Source organism: Episyrphus balteatus, chromosome 2 (assembly GCF_945859705.1).
Source record: "Episyrphus balteatus chromosome 2, idEpiBalt1.1, whole genome shotgun sequence".
Lineage (NCBI taxonomy): Eukaryota > Metazoa > Arthropoda > Insecta > Diptera > Syrphidae > Episyrphus > Episyrphus balteatus.
Genome location: NC_079135.1, coordinates 118,735,746 through 118,747,590, shown reverse-complemented (window position 1 = coordinate 118,747,590; position 11,845 = coordinate 118,735,746). Strand labels below are relative to the sequence as shown.

The window sequence follows — 11,845 nt, the reverse complement described above, 5'->3', positions numbered from 1 at the left end:
AATAGCAGATTAGGGCTGATAATCTTCTTTTTAACGGATATCTCCTATATAAAGTTTTCGAGATATTGCAATTTTCTCGAAAACGGCTCCAACGATTTCGATTAAATTTGGCGTACGCAATGTTTTAAAAAAATTCTAAAAAAAGCGTCTTTAGTTTTTCTCAAAAAAAATGTACCTAAAGCTGAAATATGAAGTGTTTCTCTTTTTTGCGAAAATGACATAATTTTTAGTTAAATTTAAACTTAAAAAAAGATTTAACTTCCAGAAATTATCTAAAATAAGGGTATGTAATTTGAAATGCAAGAGCCATTACATACGACCCAGTCGTACATTTTATTTGGGTACTTTTTTTTAACTACGTTAAATGAAGATTTTTTGCTATATTAAACTGTTTTCAACTAAACTTTGATAAAAACAATCATGAAAAACACTTTTATTTCTTTCATTTTTGAGGGTGCCAATAATTGTACCCTCGGGTGCCAAAAATTGTACCTGGGTGCCAATGATTGTATCTTTTAAGTAGCTTTTCCTAATTTAATATTTTAAAAATAGTCTTTGTTTTTTAAACATTTTTTTCGAAAAACATTCAAGTCAGAAATTCTTTAAACTTTAATTTGACATATAAAACATATTGCTAACTCTTTAAATGCGAGAGTAATCCGCAATTCAAAGTGAAAAAATGCTTAGGGGTGCCAACCATTGTACCCGTTACGCTATTTACACTAAAAAATGTTTTTTTGCGTTTAGGGTGATAAGATAAAAAAAAAATAATCTAATAAAATATTTAAGATCATGCACTGATCAATTTAAAAAGGCCTATGAAAAATCGTACAAGAAATATCGTTTTGAGAATTTGGTCAAAAATTTTAATTTACATATCTGTTCAATTTGACTGGACTAAAAACTCTTCCAAAATTGGACTTCTTGGTCTATAGAAAAATTGATAGAAAATTACAATTATGTATTATCTTCGAAAAAAAAGTTTTTATAAATCCTTATGAGTAAAAGAATTTCTCATAAGCCCGACTCGAAAAGGCTAAAAAACAGAACTCGAAAAAAGTATTTTTTTCTCCTTTCCAATCTCAAGAAATATCTATTCATATAAAATACAGCTAATCGAAAATAAAATAAAGGCACACTTAAACATTAGAAATATTCAACAAATCAAAAAACACAAAAATATCCATTCACTTTTTTAAAGCCTTTGGTTAACAAATCATAAAAGTATCTTTAAGGATAACAACAATTTTCTGATTAAATACTCGTATATCCACATTCAATTTTATTATTATTACAAATTATTTTATTTTTTTCTTATTTATAATATTATTTTGTTTAATACAACTTTCCTATCTATGTGTGTTATACTACTTAAACAAAAAAAAATACTTCCACATTTTCATCATTAATCTCAAAATGATGGTTAAAAATTGTTTAAAATAAAATATTTTCCTTATACAAAAAAAATTGGAAAATAATATAAAATAAAATATATTAATAAATCAACACTCGCGCTTTACTAACAAGCGCTCAGGTTATTTGCTCCCAGCACAACCCCAGCCACATAACCTGAATGATTATTATGATTGTGATTGTGATTATGATGAAGATGACTCAAATCATTCCCATTCAGAATTGGTGGTTGTACCATCAATCCTGTCGAGGTAATCGGAGTGGTGGCAGTTGTCGTGCTCAGACTTGTGCCACTTATATGCGCACTTATTCCGCCCGGCACACTCGATATCACATTTCGATTCAATTCCTCATTGGGAATTGAGAAATGCCTATACGTAATGTACTCGGGCGGAAGTGCTTGCTGACGTTTTGAACCTTCTAAGCGTTGTTTTTTCAGTTTGATATAACTTAAAACTGAAATCATGACAATAAATACAATAATACCAAGACAACAACCAACTATTAAGCCAAGACGTCTTGTTAAGATGGAATGGATAATTCCATTGCTAGAAAGTCCATTTTCATCTGTAACCAAACTGGGTGTGGAGTCAAGGGTCTGGACATCGGTGCAGGTTGAGATGTGTGAGTTTTTGAGAACTTCTTGAAGGCCCTCGGTTAGGATGGTGTTGCTGTCTTCACGCATCATCGGATCGTCTCGATAGATGAGCATTGATTCGTTGAAGTGCAAACGGCTTATGGCGAGAACGATGTTTTCTGTCAGCCAGTTGCCTGTACCAATCACACAAATATGATAACGAGTACTCGATGCCAATTTTATCAGTTTGGCAGAATTTGCTGTTCCATTTAGGCGTTTAGCTCGAACCTGCAATAAAAAAGGGTAAAAAGAATTAAATAAATAACCAAAAGCAAAGCAAAACGAAACTTTATTTCTGAATAAGAAAAAAAAATGACTAAAATACATTTTTCAACACCTCTTTTCATTCCTATAAATAAATCAGCTTTCTTCTTCTTTAGAAATGCAACTTCTTTCAAGAAAATATACTTTTTTTCAAAGAAAACATGCTTTTACAAAATACAAGGGCTTAACATTTTGTTAGAAGTAAAAAAGGGTTAAAGCCTAATTATATTTTTCCATCGAAATTTCAAGGAACAAAATAATTGCGAAATAACATTTACGTAAGCAACAAATTTTCCAGGAAATTTACATTAACATTAGATCATCTGCAGGAGAAAATAAAATTTTTAATTGAAAACACTTTTTCATTTTGGATACAACTGTGTGGATAGGTGTTCTAAGAAATGTTTTCATACACCGAAAAAAAAACCAATATCAATTCAACATTTTTTAAATATCAGCCAAAAATGCTCTACCTATAAAATGTGTTTTATGATATTTAAAATGTTAAAACAACATTTTTACTATCAGGATGATATTTAAATGTCACATTTTGGAAATTTTTTTTGATATTTTATTATCATTTTTTCATATCAATTTCTCATTCCAAATTATTGAAAAATATTAAATAAAAAATTCTTAATGTGTACTAATTTAAAATGTATGATTTAATGAGAAAATTTGATCGGAACTTAGATTTTACTTCACATAGTTTGGGAGAAAATAACAAAATAATATCACCTGTAATAGAAAAAATAATATCACCACTATTTTGTAAAGAATATTTCCTTTCATTAATGTTTTAAAAAAGGAAGGAAAATTCTTAAAATAATAAAATAGAAAAGGAAAGAAATAGGTTTCATTATAATGAACTAAAACGTAAAATCTAGTCAACATTGATATTTTAATTGTCAAAGTGAAATTTTCACTATCCACCTAAAATTTAAAAATGTCAAAGTGATATGATAAAATATCAAAATTTATATTTTAAATGTTGGACGACTCAAAAATGTTAATTTGATAGCTGTTATTATCAATTTTTTTTTTTCGGTGTAGGTGCACGTAGGATTGCCAACCGTACTCTAAAAAAGAGTATTGTACTCTATTTCACGTATGTGTACTCTATAGTCTATAAGTCTGATAGAGTACGCCAAAATACTCTTTTTTTTACTTAAGGCTAAGTGTACCGCCACATAAACATCTTAACATTTACAAATTGGTGGATAATATTCGACATTGTAATTTCTAAATTTGAACAATTGTAATTTAGAGATTACAAAACACTAAAATTTTGGTCGTTGTTTAAGTATGACCTGCTTGTTTTGTTTGTTTCTTAGTCGGACCTAAAATTTAATGTTTTTTTTTATTCTATTTTGTAATGAAATTGAATCAAAGGATTTTTCAAAAACTTAAACTTTGTTTATTTTTTTAATAGAAAAAAATGAATCGCAATTGATGCTAATTTTCTTGATTTTGCAATGTTTGAACTGTTGTAACTTTTGCTGTTATCAATATAATTCATCGAAATAAAAAAATATATAGAATATTAATACCTTGATTTTTTGCAAAAAAAGGTTTTAAATAGGTATTAATTAAAGAAAAATTTTTAAAAAGGATTTTTTTACTTTTTCAGAAATATTAGCTTAATTTTTTTTAAATTCTTATTTTGTTCTCTATTTAACTTTGTTTTGTCTAAGACCTCAAAACATTAGATTATTTCTTGTAAAAAATCAAGGTATTTATGTTTGAGTTAAGCTTCTTATTTCTTTTTATTTCGATAAATTCTTTTTTCAAATGTACTCTTTTTTTCATCTCTGAAATCAAATATACTCTACTTAGTCCGGTCAATTTAGACATCCGAGGTTACATTAATTCCCAGCAAGCTGAAAATTGGTAGGATTGTTGGAAACACCATCATAAATTAAATTTAAAAAGTCCTCATCGATCCGAGGTGTGGAAAAAAACTTACGGGGGGTCAAAGGTCACAAAAACTGGTTTTTCACGATTTTCAGCAAAACGGTAAGTCTCATCAAAAAATTTTCAATGCAAGAATTGTAGACCAGATTATTATATATAAAAAGTGTTATAACACTTTTTTTCCTAAGACCCACCGTTTCTTAGGTATAACGATTCAAAAAGTTGAAGTTGAGTTGTAATCGTCATAATCAGGCCTATTTTGAAAAAAAACTCCTAACTGAATAGTTCCTGAAATTTCATTATTTTTTAATGTAAAAAAAGTATTTTATGAAAAATTTTAAACACCTGTGGTATAAAATAAATCTATAGAAACCTAAGTGGCCAACTTTCTTAAAAATACTCCCCTTAGACGAGAATATTTTTAAGTAAGTCGGCCACTTAGGTTTCTATTGATTTATTTTATACCACAGGTGTTTAAAATTTTTCATAAAATACTTTTTTTACATTTTGCATCAAAAAACAGATTTCAAAATTTTTTTTACGAAAATGTGCAATAGCTTTGCAGTTTTTAAAGAGTTTATGTACTCATACAATTATTGTAGAAAATTATAAAAAAAAGAAATAAATAAAATTCATTCATTCGTGGTTGTAGTGAACGAAAACACAAGATGTTAAAATTTAAAATACACTGAACGAAAAAAAGCCATTATTTTATGAACTGGTTGCGATAGAACTTTTTTCTATCTATTTTTAGAACATCCATAAGTGTAGCTATCAGCCGTTTTAGGGTTGTCCATTCTCTATTGCACACCCTGTATATATTCAGACGTATTATAAACAAAAATTCCCAGGGAAATGGTTTCGGGAGAAGGGCCCCAATCGGAAAAATGGCGAAAATTTACATTTTTTTTTTTTGCTTTCCCATATTCTTAACCATTGAAAAACGAAATTCAAGCTTAAAAAATAATGAAATTTCAGGAACTATTCAGTTAGGAGTTTTTTTTCAAAATAGGCCTGATTATGACGATTACAACTCAACTTCAACTTTTTGAATCGTTATACCTAAGAAACGGTGGGTCTTAGGAAAAAAAGTGTTATAACACTTTTTATATATAATAATCTGGTCTACAATTCTTGCATTGAAAATTTTTTGATGAGACTTACCGTTTTGCTGAAAATCGTGAAAAACCAGTTTTTGTGACCTTTGACCCCCCGTAAGTTTTTTTCCACACCTCGGATCGATGAGGACTTTTTAAATTTAATTTATGATGGTGTTTCCAACAATCCTACCAATTTTCAGCTTGCTGGGAATTAATGTAACCTCACCCCCTTATTTTAGTCTAATTTGACCGGACTAACTCCTTCTTAAAAAAGTTGGCAACCCTAGGTGCACGTGTCACAAAAAAAAAAAATAAAACAACTACTATTTGAAATATGTTTTGAAAATCTGTTGCATTTTATTCACTTGAATTCAGAAATAAAAAGATTTCTTCAGAAGAGACAGAATTATTTTGTCTAGAGCTTTCTTTAGAAACGACAATATAGGATCCGGATAGCTATGCTACCTACCAATGAAAAATATTTTGAATTATAAATTTGAAATTTTACTTCCTGATAAAAAAAAATCAGTTTATTTTGTTTCAAAACGTGATTTCCTATGAATTTTGCCAAAAATTTACATTTCATTTAAAAAAAAAAAAAAAACGAATACAAAACTTGTAGATAAATAAAAATTCTACAATTTAAATTTGGAATTTTTTTTTGTTATTGTATCAAAAATACTAATTTCTAATTTTCTGGAAAATAGTTCGAAATTGATATCATTTGGAGTAAAATGTAAATTTTTATGTTTCAAGTAAACTTTAATTTAAACTTTAATTTAGTTTGTAAAGTAAAACATTAGTTTTTCAATGATTTGGGGTAAAATTCAGTTTCACAACATCCTGCAAAAAATTAATAAGGTTTGGAAAATGTTAAAAAGCGCGTTCTGTAGCACTTCACTCACTTAATCTCTCCTCACTATTATTTTTTTTCTATTTCAATTTGTATTATCTTAGTGCTTAAAAATAGTGCACATGAAAACTCAATTGATGAAAATTTTTGAACCAAAAGCTTTAAAAAAAGGAGGTACTTTAAAAATTACGTTGGTAAATCATTGGTTTCTGAAATTGATATCTTAACAGAACTGTGGAATATAGATTAATGACCCGTTCCCAATTGTTAAGTTAAACTCACTCCTTTTTTAACCAAAATATTTTCCTGGACTTCATCAAAATTCTGTGCTCTAAAATTCTGTAAATTTTAGTTAAACATCACAGACTTTTGGGAGACAGAATTTTGATAATAGTTTTGTGGCCACATTATTTTTTATGTGACTTGATAAATTTGTTTGGATTTGTTAAGTTGCTGGCTCAAGCTATGTAGGTATCATAAAAGCCATTTTAATACAACATTCTTAAGAAAGCAACTGGAATAGAAATATAGAAATATTGAGTCGAACTTTGGTCCATTCCGTTTATTAAATACTTTTTTTTTCTGGTAAAAAACTCTAGGTCTTTTAATTTAAAAATATCCAGTTCTAGCTTAATAACCAACAGCTATCATTTTGCAGACTATTTAAAATAATTCCTTCAAAGCTACCTGAATTCCAAAATTAAGATGAATTGTTTGTTTAACACTTCAAAATCCTGTGTATAGCTCTTTGCTTATACCCACCAAGTATTTTTCTAAGCAAAAATTGTATGCAATAATGATTTAAATGCTCTTTTACTCTTTTATTTTTAATAAAACCAAGCTCCCATAATACCTTTTAAGCAAAAATTCATTTTTCAAAAAAATAAAATTAAAAAAAAAAAAAAACAAAAAATTCCCCAAGAAATCATTAACTCAAGTGCCATCATCACACAGGAAAAACCTTTTTGCATTCATAAGTAGTATAAGACTTGACGAGAGAATTCTGAAACAAAATGTAATCAACAGTAATTGCAACGAATTTCACTCTTCCATAGCATCCATATAAAGTATAGAGAAGCGTATAGCAGAAGGAAAGGACTTAGCTGCATTTGGTACACACACTTCTCAAACCCCCCTCCTCTTTCCCCACTAAAACGAAAAAAATTAAACGGAGAATGAAGCAAAAATTAAGGCCCCCCCCGCCACCAATCCAACAAATGGGGTCATACGCCCACTTGCACTTCTCCAAACAGTTAAATTTTGTAATTTCCTTTTCTATACACACACATACACACTAATATAAACTCATATGCAATAAAAGGACTCAAACTACATATAAGTAAACTTGAAAACTCATTTCATTCACTAGAAGAGAGAGAGAGAAAACTCATACAGAGGCTCTGCATTGCGGGCACACTATATACCTATATAGAGTCAAAAATAAAGTGCACAACAATTTCACGGTGTGACGAGTTTCGTCCTTGTTTTTGAAGTTGAAGTTTTTATATATAATTAAACCCCACCACCACCATCAACTCCACTTTACATGCTGCTGCTGCTGCCACCTGGTGTATACACTTTCCATAAGTCTCTTTACAAAAAAAAAAAAAACACTACGACTCAAAAAAAATTTGTTTAACTAAAACAACACTCGACACTCTGCTGGATGGACACGAGCAGAGAGCATCGAATCAGCCCAGAATCAAGGCTTACCTCATCAGCGCCATCCATAGCATGGTAGACAATCTCATAGCCATTCAAACCAAATTGTTCGCGACTCTGCCACGACACCACCACCGAATAAGGCTGTATGTCCTGGATGGCAATTTTTGGTATTAATGGGGCGTCACAGAATTGCTGCGGTTCCATTTTCGTAAATATCCTTCCGCGCAATTCGCCCGGATGTTCGCACCTTAGATAATTGACACTATCGTCGGCGCTCCAACGTCGATGGTCCCGCAACCATTCCCACAATTGTTGTGCGTCACAGCTGCAATGCAGTGGATTATCTGTTCCATATCGAGTTCGTGTGTCAAGTGAAAGAGAGGGAAAGATAAAGGAGTAAAAGGATTTTTTCAATTATTATTATTTCGTCCTGGACAACGGATTATATATGTAAACTCACCTTCTAGCCGTAATGTCCGCACATTTGTTTCAAGTGGTTTGAGGGCATCCAGGGGAACAACTTCAAAGTAATTTCGACGTAAATCGAGGATTTGCAGTTTCCTCAAATAACGAAATGCATCGGTGGACAGAACTGTCATTCTATTGCCCATAAGATAGAGTTCGGTGAGTCCTTTAAGGTGACGGAAGGTCTTTTTCGATATTCGGTCCAACTGGTTAAAGGTTAAATCACAAATTTGAAGCTGGGATAAATCTGCACTAAATTCTTCCAAGTCCCTCAGACTATTGTGGGAGAGGTTCAAGTGTCTCAGGAGCTTTAGGCCTTGAAGACGTTCCTTCGGAAGAAGCTCCAGTTCGTTAATACTGAGATCCAATGTGAGTAGATTTGCCAGGGACTTGAAGGCTCCTGGAGAAATTCTCATGATCCGATTGCCAATTAGATGGAGGTGTTGGAGGGCTTGAAAAGCTTCAAAGTCTTTACTGGTTAGGATGCTAAGATTGGTCCGGCAGATGTATAACTCTTTAAGGTACGGATACCGTTCCTCCTTTACCGTGTAGATCTTGTTTATAGGGTTTCCAGTAAGATTTAGCCAGGAAAGTCTCGGAAGTGATGCATCAGAGAGAGCTGAGCTGGGAATTTGTAAGAACCTATTACTTGACAGATCGACTCTCTGAAGATTTACCGAATGTTGCAAAAAGTTCGCTGGAAGTGATAAAAGGTAGTTCCCACTCAAATCAACTTGATCAAGTTGTGTCAAATTGACAGCATTGAATCCTGTCAAAGTTGTGATCTTGTTATCCTTCAAGTCAAGGTGCCTCAAGTTTAAAGTTCCACTAAGCTTGAAGAAATCAATAGAATTCAATTGATTTCCCGACAATTGCAAGGTTTCCAAAGTTGACAAATTGAACAAAGCAATATGGGGAAACTCTGAAATGTTATTCCGACAAAGTTTAAGCTCCTTGAAAACATTCAGACCCTGAAAGATATTTCGATTCATGGTTTGCAAATGATTATCTGAAAGATCAAGTTTGACAAGATTGGTATTCTTGGCGAATAACTGTTCGGGAACATCTTCAAGACTACAATTGGCTAAAGTAAGGTGTTGGAGTGACCTGAGCTTGTCGAACATTCCTGCCGTGACTCTTCCAGCTCCAATGTGACTAAAGTTATTCCGTGATAACTTTAAACTTCTTAAACTTGGGACATCAAGCTTTTGGATATCTGCTGAACTCAAAAAATTATCTTCAATATTGATTTCGTTGATATTGGCCAAAGATCGAAAGGTGTTAACTTCGATTTTTCTCAGAGTGGTGTTTCTTAGATTCAAATGAGTCAGATGCATATCGTCAAGAAATAAATCTCGGGATATTTGTATAAGTGGATTACTTGAAAGATCAAGTAATTTTAGCTTCTTCATTGCTCCGAAGGAATTACTTTCAATACTTTCGATGTAATTGACAGACAAATTTAGTTCTTCCAACTCAGCCAAGGCAGAGAAATACTCTTTTCTAATTGATTTTAAACGGTTTTCACTCAAGTCAAGAAATTTCAAATGTTTAACGGTTGTGAATGAGTCCCGTTCGATGTCTCGAATTAGATTGTTGGACAAATAGGCCCGTTCAAGTTTCTTCAAGTCTCCAAACAGGGTCTTGTCAATTCTTACCAAATGGTTTTCACTCAACCACATGATCTGGATGTGATCTTGTCTCCGAAAAGTCTTGGGATGGATTTTGTTTAAGAAATTCGTGTTGAGTTGAATAGAAAGCAGGGCTGATCCAGAGGTTTCATTGGGGAAGATATCTTCCAGAACTGCCAATTGATTGTCCTGAAGATTGACATGTTGCAATTGAGTCAAAGTGGCCAGGGCCCCAGGTTCTATGTCTTCGATTGAGTTCTTTTGTACATGAAGTTCCAGTAAACTTGGCAGAGGATGGAAAACCCCTTTACGAATGCGCCTTATTCTGTTATTGTGAAGCCGGATCTCTCGAAGATGTTCTAATTTCCGAAACATTCCGATTTCGAGGTCTTGAATCTCATTGTCATCGAGTGAAAGTGAAGCAAGGTTGAGTGTTTTGTCGAGCATTGTGACCGGTACCCTTGGAATAAAGTTTGACCTCAAGTACAATTGCTCAAGATTGATAAGTGTGCTAAAGACATTCGGATCAATATGAGCAATAGCATTGGATTCCAAATAAATCACATCGATATTGGTTGAGTTCGTAAATGCATCACAAGGCAGCTCCAAAACATTGTTCTCGGAGAGAAAAACCTCTCTTAGTTGAGGAAGATCAGCAAATACTCCACTAATTGAGTGAATATGATTATGACTCAAATCGACCGTTTGTAATTTTTTGTTCCTTTCGAAAATCTTCGAATCTAGCGAAATAATTCGATTATGAGACATATCCAACGACGTTAACTCTCTCAACGATTGAAATGCATCTCGATGAACCAATTCAATTTGATTGGAATAAAGCGATAGCGTTTTCAGCTGAGCAAAACCTCGAAAACAATCCTGAGTGATTTCTGTAAATTGATTCGAACTCAAATCGAGAAAAACCAACGAATGTAATCGCATTTGTGGTGTTGTTGCCGTGCCATTGGGTAACACAATAGCCGTTGGTAGATCGCCAAGGAACGATGCTATTTGATTATAGGATAGGCGGAGTGTTCTTAGATAATCGAGTCGTCTCAAAGCTAACATAGGAAATGTTCGTAAACGATTTTCACTCAAATCGATTTCTTGCATTGACTCCTCAAGGCTGGAAAAGGCATTTTCGGGTATTGTCTCTAGCCGATTGCCTTTCATGTTTAATTTGGATAAATGTAAACCGTAGAAGCTGTAATCTTCGATTCGTGTGATTTCATTTGAATCGAAATCGACTGCGGTAAGTTTGAGCATTGAGTTGAGGGCTCTCGTTGGAATCTGTGAATTAGAAAAAAAGAACAAAATAAAAGGTGTTAAGACTTTAACGAATGATATTAAAGATTTTTTTTAGAGTGATAGAAAAAAAGGTTTTATTAGGTTTTATACTTTTTCAGTTTGCACTGTCTAATTTAAAAAAAAGGACAAAATGGGAGAAGAAAAATTGAATGATGCAGAAAAATAGTACTTTTGTTAAACATTTTCTCTGCGTTTTCAAAAACTCGACAAAGTTTTGGTAAAATATTTTAGACATTTGATTTTTAAAAGTCGCATCCTAAATGAGTTTTATTTTACATTAGAAGGTCAGACTATTTACGTCATCAAGTCCACATCCAATATGAAGACATTTTAATTTCTTAAGTCGCATTCTTAATGAGGTTTATTACTTCAGAAGGTCAGACTTTTTACGTCATTAAGTCCATATACAATATGAAGACTCTTTATTTTCAAAACTTGAATCATGAATGAGGTCTTTTCACTTTAAAAGGTCAGAGTTTTTACATCAGCAAGTCTACATACAATATAAAGACAATTTATTTTCAAAACTTGCATCCTTAATAAGGTCTTTTTACATCAGAAAGTCAGACTTTTTACATCAGCAAGTCCAAATACA

At 32.1% G+C, this 11,845-nt stretch overlaps 1 protein-coding gene across 2 annotated transcripts in view; it reads right to left on the bottom strand.

The window, feature by feature from the left end:
- Positions 1-1,430: 1,430 nt before the first annotated feature.
- Positions 1,431-11,845, bottom strand: part of LOC129910790 (protein artichoke) — a 435,745-nt gene continuing 425,330 nt past the window's right edge. For both annotated transcript variants that reach the window (XM_055988333.1, XM_055988334.1), the window contains 3 exons: positions 8,307-11,232; positions 7,895-8,190; positions 1,431-2,278 (listed from right to left, as the gene is read on the bottom strand). In XM_055988333.1, coding sequence (XP_055844308.1) covers positions 1,520-2,278; positions 7,895-8,190; positions 8,307-11,232 — 3,981 coding nt within the window. In that variant the 3' untranslated portion in view covers positions 1,431-1,519. The remainder of the gene's footprint in view (positions 2,279-7,894; positions 8,191-8,306; positions 11,233-11,845) is intronic.